Raw genomic sequence first — 16,053 nt, forward strand, 5'->3', positions numbered from 1 at the left:
ACATGATAAAAAAGACAAAAGAAATACAAGGAAATAAATATTTGCAAAATTGCCCAGTGTCCTGCCATGAACACCTCTATTATTGATACAGCACAAATCACTCTTAAAAGTGAAGTAATCTTCATTATGGTTACATACTCTTTCAAGATTCAATGTATGTTTGCAAATAAGCGCAATTTGACATTCCGCATTTTCTATAATAGCATTGCTTATCTTTTTGAATGATATCCTCTTTACATGCATATTTTAGGAATATAATGCCTCTTCACTCAAGGAGGGATTACAAAGATTGTTCTATTTTAAGGTTATCAGATTTTATTACAGCAAATGGCAGTACAGTATTTAAATTAATACCACAATAAATTTTGGGTCACATTATCAGATTTTTAAACATCCACATGGTATATTTCTTGTAGTTCATTGTATCTGAGACAAGGGGCAACCTGCTGCTAATTTTCAAAAGTAGAAATTCCTCTATAACAAGACAATGAACAGTAATAAATGTAGCAATGACTGAGGTGGAATTCCCCCACCCCCACCCATATTTCATTTTTCCACAACTATACCCACACTACAAATCACTATTGATGTAAAAATCTTATGCAAAGACAACAAAAATGAAACAGGAGCCTCACTCCAATGGAACTAGCCCATCCCACCTGTGTCTTCGGGGAGGGAATTAAAAGTTGGTTCTGCTGGTTGGCTTGGAGCCACAAGGGCCTCACTGCTGAAAGGGGTTGACTGAATAAGACCATCTCCATTCTGTCCTTGGTTTTTTGCATAGTTTAAATTTTTAATGTGTGTACTTTTAAAATTGTAATTGCTTTTCTATTTACCTTTTTATGTTCTGTAAACTGCCCAGAGTTGCCCTATTGGGGGGATGGGCAACATATACAGCAAACAAACAAATAAATCTGGGACATGCCTCAGGCAGGTAGGCTGAAGTAATGTTGGATGTTCATCTGGAGAATGAAGACTGAGGAAAACCTTTCAGTGTTGTTATAGCTTAATAGCCTAAAGTTTGATAGTTTTCTAAGAGCTAACCATGGTTTAGTTAAGCGCTGATACCTGCAGTAAACCAGGGAGCAATTCTGTGCCATTAAATTAGTATAAACTCTTAATAATGCATGTACAGATCTTCTCCACAATCATCTACTCCTAACCTGGTCTTCAGATTTTCAGTCACCCATTGTGACTATTGCATTGCTGGTTATTCTTTCCTTCCACTTTTTGCTGAATTATATACCAATTGCACTTAGACTTGCATACCGCTTCACAGTGCTTTACAGCGTTCTCTAGGTGGTTTACAAAGTCAGCATATTGCCCCCAGCAATCTGGGTCCTTATTTTACAGACCTCAGAAGGTTGGAAGGCTGAGTCAACCTTGAGCCACTCAGAATAGAACTCCTGGAGTGAGCAGTGAATCAACACAAGTAACTCTCTGCATATGCATAATGTTATCATTTCTACTTTGAAGGAGAACTGCACTAATTGTTCTATGACCCATTTCCTTCCTTTTTTTTCCTTGGCTATCCATGGTGTTCTCAGGACTCTTTTACAATACCAAAGCCCAAAACTATCAATATACTTCAGTCCAATAATATTTTCTTCTCACTATTTTCAACTTTGGCATTCCTTCTTTGTCTTTTATATCCTGAGTGGCAGACATTATGATCTCCTGAGATGTCTAATTCTGCATCAATTTGCTGAAGTCTGACATTTCAATATGTAATTGATTCTTTTCATCTTTTATTGACCTTTCTCAGGTTCATGTTTATTAGATTTTATATTCATACTGTGATTCTTTCTCTGCAATTTCATGGCAACATCAGTAACCAGACGTCCTAAAATCTTTAATCTAGCTGTGCTATAATGTCTTCTTCTCTTATGTCTTCTGTGCAGTATGAAATGATGTCTTTGCCACTATCACTAAGGTGACAATCCACCTCCAATACTGATAATCCTCGACTTACACTCACAAATGGGGCCGGAATATTGGTCACAAAACAATGTAATCAAGAGTCATGACATAATTGGACTAGATTTTCCAACCATTTTTACCCTGATTAAGCGAATCATGTGATTGTTAGGTGAATGATGTGGTCATTAAGTGAATCTGGCTTCAGTTGACTTTGCATGTCGGAAGCCGGCTGGGAAGATCGCAAATCATGACATTTTTCAAGAAAAAAATGTTCAGTCACAGTGAAGGCACTGCAACCATTGTAAATGCAAGTCAGTAGGCAGGCACCCAAACTGCAATTACTTGAGGTGAGTGGTGTGATGGTTGTACCTTTGAGGATAGGTCATATGTAACTTTTTATGAGGCTGTCGTAATTTTGAACCACCATTTAAACCAATGGTTGTAAATCAATGATTACCTATATCTTTGTAGATCATCGCTATCTAATATAGGCACTGCTTTTTTATATTGCCATATCATTTATGGCTGAGAAGTTGAACTGAATCTGCTTTGGACTATCCTATATCATCCTTGGTGCACTCCCAGCTTTCTTCACTTACCTTTTCAACAAACACCTTCTCTTCCTGCCATCTCTTGCCAAAAAGAGGCAGCATAGCAGTGCTTTTGGGAGTAGGTACAGCGAGAATAGTACAGATAATTTTAAAAATGCATTGCACCAGTCTTGCTCAAACGCTACCATCTCCTAAACTCTGCATTTCCCCAAGTGTGGATAGATGGATGGATGGATGGATGGAAACTTATAATATGAAAACTTATAATATGAAAATATTATGAAAATATGAACCTGCTCATTTTTTTCTTCTTCCCTTCATATCATTTCTCTTTTTGTGTTTATAAGCCAAGGATAGGATTCAACTCTTTTCCCCCATTAATCTACATGCTACTAAAACTCTGTGTTATCTATCTGTAACCTTCAGTTAATCAAAACAGTTGATTCCAGAGCAACCACTTATGAATAAACAAGCTACTGTAAATGTGCTAATTTAAAGAAAATATAAGACCCATTACTCTCATAGAATTGAACTATAAGACCCATTACTCTCATAGAATTGAAATTTCAAGGACCTTCAGACAACTTCTATTCCCAAGCTTGCAGCCACTGTCATACTGCTACAACTGGTCATGTGATCATAACTTCCAATGTTCCCTGTCACTTTCCCACCAGCAAAGTCAATGGAAAGCTGACAGGAAACTGGAAGTCACTCCTGCCCACAACTGTTTTTTGTCCATCAATGAGTCATTCTGTTTATTTCTTAACATAAGTAAATATTGACAAAGGAAGTCTCAAAGGATAGAAGGTTGTCTTGTTATATACAAACTGCTCTGACAGCTTTGTTTGAATAATTTTTTTTTTGATAATGGTTCTTTTTTTAGGTTTTATGCATAACTAATACGACCATTTAAGAAAAGTATTGAATTTGACCTAAAAATAGAACTAGGTGATATATTCCAGGTTATTTTTAATTTTTTGTTTTCCAGATATTTTATCAAAACAGTTTTTTCTTCTGTCTTGCATAAAACCGGATTACATTATAGGCTGCAAACAATGTGACAAATATATAACTCAACATTCTCCTTTAACAAGTCCTCAAGGCATTCAGTCTGACAATATCACACATTTTAACATCTCATACTAATTGTATACTACATAAAGAGTGCACAAGTAAACATGATTAAAACTGTATTTGCATATTTGTACCTTCAAGTATTTGAGCTCTTCTGGCATTAGTTTCTAAGATAGTAGTTAAACCTGTTCTCATATAAGCTGTTATTTTTTAGTAAATTAATATGCTAAAGGGAATAGATTGTTTAGTCAGATGTTCTTCTGATACAGAGCCCTTCTCAATGTAATGCTTCCAAGCCATGAATTACTCATTCTGTATGCACTGACTATATTTCTCTACTCTACAGTAAATGTAATTCCTAACATTTCTCCTTGTTAAAAGATATTCTTTTCCTCTCAGTGCGGTCTCATAATCTGTCCAGATTAGACTGCAACCTTATTCTGTCATCCTTGATGTTAGTCAGATTCCTCCAATTGTAGCTCATCTATGAATTTGATAAGCAGCTTATCGAAACCGATATTTGGGCATTAATAAACATGTTGATTTGTGGCTCCAAGATATATTTCCTTCTTGGCTACCACTCTCTCCAACTTGAGGTAGATCAAATAATCCTGATTTTAAGTGCAGTTAGTCCGCCAATTTTGGATCCATCTTACTATAATACTATTCAAGTTATATTTTAATAGCTTGTTGGTAAAATATTATTTGAAATATTGACTGAAATGAAATAGATTATATACATGCCATTGTCCTACTTCACTACTATAATTATCTGATCAAAGGAGATCATTTTTTTCTTATGTGACCTATTTTTGACAAAGCTATGATGACACTTAGCAATCAAAGTATTATTTACAAGTATTCAAATGACATGTTATCTACTGAAACATCTTGCTAAATATTAATGTTAGGCTAGGCTGACTGGTCAATAATTACTGAATCCTATTTTTTTTGAAGAAGCGGACTATATTTGTTCTTCACAAGTCCTCTAACAGGCAAAGATTGACAGCAGTCCTTGCATCAGCAACTTCACTGTTTTAGGAGGTACCTCTCAAGTCCTGGAAACTTGAACACATTCAAAATGGCTTCTTTACCACATCTTTATTGACATGAACTCTCCCTCTGGGTATTCATTTAAAATCTATGCTATCATGGATTAAGAAAAACCCCACCTCTCCCCATGTACTTACTGTTCCTCTCCTCCCAACTTTTAATGGTATTTGTTAATTAATAATTCACTTAATTAAGTTAATAAATGAATGAATGAATATATATCCTTTGGATGCAAAAGCAAAATAGCTGCTGACTTCCTTTTGCCTTTTAGATTTGGTCATCTGTCAAGATTTCTCTACTCATTTGAAATGAATTATTTCTTTTGCCTTTCTCTTGCTATTGAATTATTTTTAAGAAACCTTCCTTGTGAGCCTGAGGCCATTTTCTGTCTTTGCCTTCCTAATCTCATTGCTACATTTCTCAGCTTTCTTGGCTGTTTGCCTTACCTTCCATTTCATGTAAGCACCTTCTTCAGCCTCAGTTCCTTCATAAACTGCTTATTTAACTACCATGATTTGTTTTTAATGTCTCTTAGTTTTCTTACTGATACAATTGAGATTCATTATTCTTAATTTCTTTTTTAAGAAAGCCCAGCCAACTACAATACTTTTGCTTGCCTTTAAGGTTTTCAAGCCATAACATCTTCCTCTTACATTATTAAAATCACATTATCTAAAGGCCCATTCAAGCAGTCTGTTCCTGACGATTGACGGATTTAAATGTCTATGGAAATTATCAATCATCCAGCTCATGGTTGTCCCAAAGGTGCTTTTCAAGAGGCAACTGGACTTTCTTGGGTTATTTTTTTCCCTCAAAAACATTTCTCTTCTCATGCAAGAAGAACTTCAGAAGCTTCTTGGATGAGAAGAAAAACTTTTTCAAGAAAAAAACCTAAGAAAGTTCAGTTACCTTTTGAAAAGCATCTTTGTGTAGAACTTCTTTGTGTAGAAGAATTGGAAGATTTCCCAGGGGCTTTGCCCCATAATCATGGTCACATCCTGGAACCATAAGGCAGCTGAGGCTTTGGTCCTTTGGACCTGGTGAAGGGAAAAGTCTTCAGTACTTATCAATGCAACCTCCTGTCAATTAGATCCTTGTTTCTCCTGGCTGGTGAAAACCTTCAGGGCAATGGCAACTGAGTGAGTTCAGGCAATGATAAATTCTTCACTGCAGGAGAAGACATTTTCAAGATCTTTTAAGGAGGACCCGGTTTGCCCCTCCTTAAAAAAAATCTCTTTACCCCAGCTGTCTGAACAATTTCCATCTTCCCTTTTTTAGTCCAATTTCAGGCCCAGTTATGGAACAAAACAGCATTTGTATACTTGTGAACAAGATCTGTACCCCCTCTTTTAGTCTTCCAAAAGAACTTGGAAGAGATGGCTGCGCCAACTAGCCTAGGGCCCCAATTAAAATGTGGATCTTTAGAAGTGGTTGATGGAATACAGGTAGTCCTCAACTTATTCATTCAGTGACCATCCGAAGTTCAAACAACACTGAAAAAAGTGACTTACGACCATTTTTCCCACCTACAACCACTGCAGCATCCTCATGATCACATCAAAATTCGGATGCTTGTTGGCAATTGGTTCATATTTATGACCTCTTCATCTCTTTTCTTGACGTATTTGTTTCAAAGAGAAAGTAACTGCTCTGAACGTTAGTCTTCTGAGGTTATTTGATCACCTTTTCAGTCTTCTAACAAGCAAAGTCAATGGGAAAGCCAGATACACTTAACTGTGGTAAAAAAGTTGTAAAATGGGACAAAATGTACTTAACAAATGTCTCACTTAGCAACAGAAATTTTGGGCTCAATTATGGTCGAAGTCGAGGACTATCTGTAAATAACACCCTACTTCCTTCCTATGCGCCCTTTGCCCCACTCACCATCCTAAGTTTTATTTTAAATGCATTTTAAATGTATTATCCTTATTTATCATTTTAATGTTTTAATTTTAATTGACTGTAAGCCATCTAGAGCAGTCTCTGGCAAGATAGGTGGTATACAAGTTTAATAAATAAGAAAATAAAATCCATCATTTATATTTGATTTTTCTTACAAAGCTTTTTGTAAGATATAGAGACCAGACCTTAGATCAAGCAGAAACTGAACCACTCATAAAATTCTAATACTGAAGAAAAAAAAGACTAGCTTTGTTCCACTTCAAATAAATCGACACGAGAGAGAAAAAAAGACTCAGCTCTCAAAACAACTTCATCCAATCAGACAGGTCTAGAACCAATTTTGAGTTGACACAAGGACCTCTGATGGAGGGGCGTGATATCTATTGTTCTCAACCAGAACTGCTAACCAAATATTATTTCCCTATATACATTGTATATACTCCGTAAAATATCAAACATGAATCAGCCATGCCTTGCATTATCTTCTTTATCTCTTCTTTACAGAGATAATCTTCTGCTGTTTATCACATTTGACTCTATCTTCTTCATCTCTTTTCTTGACAAGATATATTTCTTTGAAATGATTGCAAGTGATTGCTCTGAACATTAGAATTTAATTTCATGGGGCTACAGTTTGAGAATTTCATTAGTTCACTATGACTGAACATTTTTTCTTAAAAAATAGCAAGCTGTCCCTAACTGTAAACAATTCCTAAACATTTAATGAGAGATAGCATGAACAAACCTGTGTGTCATACTGAAGTTCTATTAATCTTTTATGATTTTTTTAATATTAAAAAAGCAAAAGCAGTTCTTGAACTTTTTCTTACACAATAAGGATCCTAGTGACTATTAAGGAAGACACACCCACTAATTACTCATATTTCAGGCAGCTACAAAAAGAAGGGGGAAAGAAAGAGTGCTCTCATCTGGAATAAAAACAGTTATTCAGAAAACTTATGTTCATGCTAATGTGCAGATAAGCAGCCAGGTAGCTGAGATCAAACAGGTGTTATCCAAAGAATGTTGTGCATTTAAAAATAACTTTCCTTTCCTTTTTCTACAAGTTCAGAGGCAACATCTATTTGGCATGGTTGGCTAATAGGACAAAGTTTACACATTATTTATGCATTTATTTATTCAATTTATATAGCCCATCTCAGCCAACTGATTCTGGGTGGCTTACAATTGTATACTGTACAGCGTGTAGAGTAGACAAAACTCAAGACTCTCAAGACGAATGTTATATCCTATGACGCACACGAGGCAATAGCTCAAAAGTGCCTTAGTGCTCTTAACAAGGGACTCAAAAGAAATAATATTTTGTATTTGACCTGAAAACAAAAAGACAACCAGAGAAGTTATTTATCAGGAAGAAAATAAATACTGCCAAAAGCATGAGCAAACAGTACATGGTATGATCCTCATTTCTAAATATATTGCAAACCAAAATACAGTGTAGTGGGTTAGGCTCCTGCATGATTTCAATCACCTAAACGATTGTTTTATAGACGTAAAAGAAAAACAACAACACATAAATCCATTTCCCCTTACACCTCATGAAATAATGCAACCTCAGATAGCACCTAGTTATTTCTCCAGAAAACTTGGTGCCACCCACCCAACCTGGTTTCTATCCACAGGGGGTTGAAAACAGTTGGTGATAGCAAAGCAAAGACTTTTTCCCAAGGGACAGATTTATTTCCATAAAGGCAGGGAGGTGGATCTGTACCCAGAAGATTAACTCCCAAACAGCCTTTCCTAAATTTCAAACCCTCCAGACACGTTGAACTTTGACTGCCATCATTTTCAACCCCAGGAAATAAATTCCAATGCTTGTTCAGGAATTCAATAGGTGGGGAAAGAGCGCAACCCTCTCACCCACCCTCTTGGCATGACCACACAGCCACCCACCAGCCTGGTTTTTCTTTTTTAAAACAAACCGAAGGAAAAAAAACGTGGCTGTCTTTCCCCACCGGGAGTGGGGGCTCTTGTTGCTGGTTCAGCCGGCCCGACCGTGTTTTAAGCCAACTCGCCCAACTTTCTGCGTCCTGACGAGCGAGGCTCAAACTAGGTTGGCTTTTCTGGGGTTCGGCCCAACCGGTTGCTGAAAACCGACTCCCATCCCTCCCCGGGGCGACCAAGGGAGCAGGAGACCCTCAAGGGTCGTCCCTCAAGCCCGCATCCACTTTCCGTCCGGGAAGCCGGTCCCCCAACACAAATCGGAAGGCGGGCGAGGAAGCGCTAAGTCCCCGGAGGGAGCCAGCCAGTCCACCCCACCCATCCCTTCACTCACCCAGGCGGGAAGGTCTCCCGTGGAGACGGTGAGCCGCACTGCCCGCTCCTCGTCTTGCAGGAAGGCGAGTGCCCGGCCCAGGCGGGAGCTCTTTCCACCTCGGTGCCGCTGAACCCAGAAGAGGCATAACAAGGCGACCAGGACCCAGCTGAAGCTCAGCCCCAGATAACCCAGCAGGTAGATGGGGAAGACCAGCGCGAAACTCCGCGCGAACTGCGACAACAGCCCCGGCAGATCGACACTGAGCATCGACGGGGGCGGCTCAGGGTCGCCCTCCGGGCTGACCCCAGGGGTCGCGGGAGCCTGAACCCCTGCGCCACTCATACTCTCCACGCGGCTGCGGCCCCTTTCCCTGGAGCGGCTGCCGCTCAGGCGCTGTCGGAGGGCGGGAAGCAAGGGAGGGCGCGGACGGGGCTGGAGGAGGCGTCTCCACTCATCTCCCTCCCTCCTTCCCTCCCTGCTCCCGCCTCGCAGTTGCTGAGGGACAACCACGGCCGAATCCCGCCCCGCCCCCGCCCCTGCCCCTCCTTCGGATAGGCGCTTCCGGGTTCTGAGAGAGGCGGAGCTTGACGGGCTCGGAGCGAACCATTCTCCAGGGAAAGGGGGAGACTGGGGCTGCCAAGGACAGAAGGGAGAACCCGATACGGAGAAATTCTCTTTAGGAAGAGTGAGACAGTAGGCATTTCCCACTGGGTCACTTTCCTCCCGCCTTTCCCTAAGGTGCATTCATGCGAGTTTAGTTGACCTGGGATTAGATTGTTGCTCAACACTTCTTTTGGATCAGCCCAGCGTTCTACAAACTTGGCAACTTTTCAGATGTGTGGACTTAGCTGGTGAATTCTGGGTGTTGAAGTACCAAGTTTTCCAAGTTTGAAAATCACTGACCTAGCCCCTGCCTATAGAATAACCCACCACTGGACCGGCATATATATTCATTGTGAAGTTTTTTTTTAAAAAAGTAGATTCTCATCCACAACATGTTTAAATTATATAATTCGTTTGGGGATTACCATTTTAATTGGAATGTCTAAATGTAATGCAAAACCTATTTTTCTCCCAGAATAACCACCCTATAAGGTTGATTGTTTGTTTATTATATCTATCCTTATATTTATCTATCAAATTTTTGCAATGTCCATCTCATATAAGTGAGTATGCGTAGTTTACAAGCAACATAAAAAAGTAATATAAAACATAATGAAATGCACACTTAAAAAACAACGTTAAATTTTACAAGTGAAAAATGAACGTTTGAAAGATTAGGCTAAGAAGTAACAACTGGCCTAAAATCACTGAGTGAACTATCATGGAATGAAACTAGTAAGTATGTCTCTTGGTGGTTCTTAGGGTAGTATTCCCTGAAGTACCCTGTTGGCTTGCTAACATTTTTTTTTTTTGGGGGGGGGGGCAAAGCCAGCCAATTCAGTTCATATAATTTAATTTGTTCTTACTAGCTATTCTGATTTATATCACAAACTATGATAAACAAACTTTGACTTAAAAGAAAGAGGAAATCCATTATTTGATCCTCCCAGATATCTTGAGACTACTACGGTATTCCTAGATTCAGCAGCAAATAAATATTTTCTACATATTTGGAAGGTCCCAACTGAGGAAAATCAGACTCAAGGTATTCAGAAAAGCTTGATGAATCTCCAAATAAATTGTTGCCTAATTAATTAATGTATCATTTTTTCCCATTGTGGATCTGCGTACAAATTATATTTTTCAACTTATTTTTATTCAACACAATCTTTATTCCATGTTAATCCTTGGGTTTTACTTAGAACAATTATCTTCTATGGAAGTTTATAATCCCAAATAATTAATTTGATGCAGGGAAATTAATTTACAAACTAATTAATTTGTAATTTATATGGCAAAAATTCATAAAGTAGATGTATGAAGTTTATAGTGTCATATACTGCTTTCAATACCACTATCTAGATTTAAATAATTTCTTAGTAGCTGTGTGAATTTAAAAATAGATTAAAAAGACATATGTATTCATAAAGGAAAATAAAAACATTCTTAGTCAGAAATTACTTTATTGACATCTTATGGATGTGTTCATACAACACACTGTTATGTTTTATTTAACTGTTGGCGGGATTCTCACAAAACAAAATCTATACAAATGCATTTTAAAATAAAGTAATAATTGCAAGCAAATAAAAATAGTGAAAATGGGATTATATTTTTAAAATAGCCGGTCAAGAAAGATATACTATGAATCCTAGCCTAATGAATATCATTTTGTGCAGCGTACAGCACAAATCCGGATAGTACAGCTAATCCTTAATTTATTACCACAATTAGGACCAATATGTGTTTCTGTCCCTTAATATCAACAAATAATTGGAATCTGTTGTAGGAAAATGACATCACTACAGCCAATTGTCAATGGGTACCAAGCAGTTCCTGAATCTGTACAGATCTTGCAATAAATTCAAGTGATTGAAAGCACAATCAGGATATCGCAAAAGCAGTTTTTCAAAAGGGCACTTCATCCGTACATAATGATCAAAATATTCTCAGGTTACTAATTCCAGAAGTGATTGTTTTTCTCATTTCTTTTTATTTCCTGTCAATGTTTTCAGTACCCAGGCCAGTGTTTCTCAATTTTAATAACTTTAAGATGTGTGAATGTCAATTCCCAGAATTCCATCATGAAGGACAAGGAAATTCTGGGAATTGAAATCCATTCATCTTAAAATTGCTAAGGTTGAGAAATGCTGGTTTAGGCATTTAATTTGCTCTAAATTAAGAGAATATTAAAACTCAAAGTATTGAATTAATATTCTTTTTCTGTCTCATAATCTTACATAACAAGCAATAGCACTTAGACTGATATATCACTTCTCTAAGCAGTTTACAAAGTCAGCATATTGCCCCAAATAATCTGTGTCCTCATTTTACTAACCTCAGAAGGATGGAAAGCTGAGTCCACCTTCTGCCGGTCAGGATTGAACTCCTGGAAGTGAGTCGAGTCAGCCTGCAATACTGTATTCTAACTACTGTGCCACCATGGTTGCAGTAGTTAGAATGCACTATTTTAGCATTCACTAAATGACTTTTTTAAAAAGTTAAACATCCTGACTTGTAAACCCAAATTTCTTTCCTTCGAAATATCACAACCCGTTGTTCTATTATAATAGATTTTTGATCCTCCTGTATCAATTCAGACAGTTTTATTTGAATCTCATTAGTATTTGCTACAGGATGTCTCCATCTTTTACCCTTGCCATTGTGATTAACAATGTTTTTGTGCACAAAATGTAAAGATAATATTTTCAGAAAAAAAATCTGTCAGGGAATCAGATATAAGGAATGTATCAGACACCCACCCAAACCACTTGTTGTATGACATGCAAAAACCGGGGGTTCACAATGATAGTCTGATTATGTGCCTTCAAGTTGTTTTTGACTCTGTGTTCTCCCAGTTCTCTTCTCTCACCATGTTCTTAGCATACCTATGATCACTGTCCATCCACCTTCCTTGCTGCGGGTATTGTATTTCCTTCCATCTTTTCCATGAATATAGATTTCCCAAGAGAACAGGGTTTTCACAAATCAAAAATTTCAGTCCAATAATTTGTATTAAGTAAGAATTCTGAACTGATTTGTTCTATGAAGTCACTGTGTGGACAGTTTCCAAATTTGATACATAAATTTAAAAAAAACTATCCCAAAGGTGCTTTTTCTAGAAGCAACTGGACTTCCTTGTGTTGTTTTTTTTTTAAGACAGTTCATTGAAGCTTCTTGAATGAGAAGCAAAACGTCTTCAAAGAAAATCAAGAAAGTCCAGTTGTCTCTTGAAAAAGCACCTTTGGGACAACTATAACCTGGGAGACTGAGAATCTTTATAGACCTGTATTAACTAATTGTCCTAGTTAAATTTCTGGAATTATTGTACACAAAATTATTCAAACGTGAACTAATAATGAGGTTGCTTCTGCACTCTACACTAGGTTAAAAAGTATTTTGTTATTTTGTGGGCCAGTATAATGTGCAAATAGGATGGCAGCTTAGCCTCATGAGGGGTCCTTGCTGCTCTTTAGCCTCACTTCATTGGGGAATTTGTGAATTGTGAATGGCTTCATCAGTATACATGGAAAATGAGACCCTGTTACTTCTGGATTATAGGGATTCTTTTCAAGATAATTGCCATATTCTCTGGACTAGATTTTAATGATGCAAGATGTATAAATGGGTTATCACTTAAGCACATACCAATTGAATTATAACAGTAATATGCTAAATTTGGAGTTGGAGCCACATTTCTGAAGCTGGGAAATTGCACCTGAGAGAATTATGAAAGAATCTCTCTGTAGACATTAACAGACAGTAATAAAAGAGATTATACCCTGCTGTTAAGAGTAACACTATGTTCAAACTACGTCATGAAATGGTATTTCCTCCAAAAGATATAGGAAAAACCTCATTACTATAAGATCCATTGCTCCACCTCAGGTAACTATCAGAGCACCCCTTTTCGGATTTTTAGCAATTTATTTTCCCCCTTTTTTTTCTTATAAGGGTCTTCAAACTTGGCAAGTTTAAGACTTGTGGACTTCAACTCCCAGAATTCCTGAGCTAACATGACTGGAGGAGGAATTCTGGGAGTTGAAGTCCACAAGTTTTAAAGCTGTCAAGTTTGAAGACCTGCTCTTAAAGCTCCAAAAACTAACCTAGAAGAGCCAAAGAGAGCCGCTACTTCATTTCCCCGGATCCTTTGCGGTCGATGACCTCGTTTGTCCCTCTCTTGCTCTTTCCATTGGTTCTCCGGGATCGACTCGACCTATCGGCTATGATCTTGCTTTGACCTACTTGTTGCCAAGGGAAACTGCAACAGGGTTACCTAGGTTTCCTAACGCAGCTGCGGCCTGCAGATTTTCCGTGCCCGAAGACTGGTAGGCACCGGGTATGCTGCGACCCGCGACCGTGAAGGGCTGCGATGGAAAGCAATAAGGTGAGCGACGGCGGGAAAGGAGGCGGCGGCGGAGAAGGGGAGTCTGTTCTTTGCAGCTTGCTCGGAAAGGACTCCATTTGCGGTGCCTGGCCTGGGGAGAGGAAACTGGCCGGCTTTCGTCCGCAGGCTAGGCAAGGCTAAACAAAAATCAACATCGCTTTTTCCGCGGCGCATCTCTTGCACGTAGTACTGGCTGGCTCCACGCATCGCTGCCATCGCGATTTACTTCTTACTAGGTGGGAGTATCGTGTGAATCTGCCCTTAGACTGAACCGTGGATCCTAAACTATAGCCGGTGTTTTTTTGTTTTTGTTTTTAAATAAACTATAGTTAGGTATACCGTCGCTTAGCATAATGCGTGAACTAGAGCTTTGTCAGGCTGCGTAGACATCTGGTAAGCCAGGTAGACAGACGTAGGAGAATTGATTTCTGAACAAGTGTGAATGGGACGGCTGCATGCAATCTGTTCACATCGCTGCCAAACTTACAGGTAGTTGACCTAAAATCATTCATGTAATGACCGCTCAAAGTTACAATGGCACTGAAAAAAGTGATTTATGACCATGTTTCACACTTAGGACCATTGCAGCATTTCCCCATGGTCATGTGATCAAAATTCAGAAGCTTGGCAATTGTTATGTATTTATGGACAGTTGCATTGTCCTGGGGTCATGTGATCACCATTTATGACCTTCTGACAAGCAAAGACAATGGGGAAAACAGATTCACTTAACTATTATGCTATCGACTTAATAACTGCAGTGAGAATAATGGCTGTAAAATGGGGCAAAACTCAATGAGTACCTTGATTAGCAATTGGAATTTTGGCCTTAATGGTGGTCATAAGCTGAAAACTACCTATAGTTTGGGCTGAATATGGTAAATGAATTTAGGAACACTACAATGTCTTTTTTTGTTTAAGAAAGTCTAGCTTCCTTTTTCATCACTATAAACAAACCCATAGGGTTAGGGTTTGTTTACAGTAGTGTTTCTCAAACTTGGCAACTTTCAGATGAGTGAACTTCAACTCCCAGAATTCCCCAGCCCCTGCGGACTTGGGAATTCTGGGAGTTTAAGTTGACATAGGTTAAAGTTGCCAGGTGCAAGAAGCATTAATTTATAGTACTGTATATACATTATTCCCACCCAATCAATTGCGATCTATTCAAAAGTTCATAATTTAGTGTTAGCTACAGTTCAGCCTCATTGATTCAAAAGTGGATTTCATTGAGAAGGTTTTCCTGAATGGATGATAATTTAATGATAAAATGCCAATTTTAGATCCAGCTAGACCTTTCTAAAGCATTCCAAGGTACTTCCTTCTTAATAGAATAGTGGTTTCCTGTTTCTGCTCATGCAATACCATCAGCAAGGACAGCAGCTGATTGGCCCCTTAAAAAAGCCTTTTCTGCCATGGCACCTTCCATCATTTTTTTTCTGAGAGTGACCTTTGTTTTAAATTTCCAATGCTTCAGAATTCAAAAATGGCATGTTCTGAAGCAACTTTAACAAAAAAGCTATTTAATAAACAACACTATATCTTGACAATGTCTTGAGATCTTGCTATTAGTCTCTTCAGCTCAAGTGAGTTCTTTGGCTTTTCCAGGTTTCTGCCACTTGGGAGCTGATAGCAAAAATTAAAAGGAAACTGAACTGCTGTTATAGTTTCAGGTACTGTTAATCTATTCTCCAAGTGAGGTACACATTTTCTTCCTTTTTTCCCTTCTTTTTTAGAAAAGGACTAAAGATGACACTTGGAAATCAGATGAACTAAAAAAGCATCTTAAGGTGAAAAATAATTCTACCTTAACTTTTTGTTAAATACTTGGTAGAAAATACATTACAAAATGAGGCATGCCCAACAGCTCGGATATCACAGTAGGATTTACTTCCTTGTTTCTTTGACTATCAGATTTGTGTCAGATTACAAATTTATTTTGAAAGATCATACGCATGTAAATCTATTTGAAATTAATATATTATTTGCATATATTTGTTATTTAATTTTTTTTTTTACCTCCAAGAATCAAACCTACTTTGAAGGCAGCAAAGATAAAAGAGTAATAAACTAACAATATGATTGTGATATTAATAGCTAAAATAAAAAAAAACAGTTTATTTTGGCTTTCTGAAAAAATCTGAATTGAAAATGATATTCAACATTGTTTATTTGAGAATAAATATATTCCAAAGTATAACAAGAGTTACAGAGGATAGCTAGGGATGGGAAAGAAGGTTTGTCTTCACTTTGAGCAATCCTTATGTTAACAAATCATGATTTGCTTG

The 16,053-nt window shown here is 37.9% G+C and overlaps 2 protein-coding genes across 6 annotated transcripts in view; one reads left to right on the plus strand and one right to left on the minus strand.

Annotated features, from left to right (window-relative positions):
- ESYT2 (extended synaptotagmin 2) overlaps window positions 1-9,325 on the minus strand; it is a 59,752-nt gene extending 50,427 nt beyond the window's left edge. The window contains exon 1 of one of the 4 annotated variants that reach the window (XM_026718308.2): window positions 8,797-9,325. In XM_026718308.2, the coding sequence (XP_026574093.1) occupies window positions 8,797-9,120 (324 nt within the window). In that variant the 5' untranslated portion in view covers window positions 9,121-9,325. The remainder of the gene's footprint in view (window positions 1-8,796) is intronic. The other 3 variants (XM_087916784.1, XM_087916783.1, XM_026718309.2) reach the window with 3 other exon arrangements.
- Window positions 9,326-13,533: 4,208 nt separating this feature from the next.
- Window positions 13,534-16,053, plus strand: part of DYNC2I1 (dynein 2 intermediate chain 1) — a 34,332-nt gene continuing 31,812 nt past the window's right edge. The window contains exons 1-2 of one of the 2 annotated variants that reach the window (XM_026718325.2): window positions 13,620-13,768; window positions 15,502-15,555. In XM_026718325.2, the coding sequence (XP_026574110.1) occupies window positions 13,754-13,768; window positions 15,502-15,555 (69 nt within the window). In that variant the 5' untranslated portion in view covers window positions 13,620-13,753. Of the gene's footprint in view, window positions 13,769-15,501; window positions 15,556-16,053 lie in introns of both variants that reach the window. The other variant, XM_087917579.1, reaches the window with a different exon arrangement.

Source organism: Pseudonaja textilis, chromosome Z (genome assembly GCF_049901715.1).
Source record: "Pseudonaja textilis isolate UNSWEBS1 chromosome Z, rPseTex1.2, whole genome shotgun sequence".
Classification (NCBI taxonomy): domain Eukaryota; kingdom Metazoa; phylum Chordata; class Lepidosauria; order Squamata; family Elapidae; genus Pseudonaja; species Pseudonaja textilis.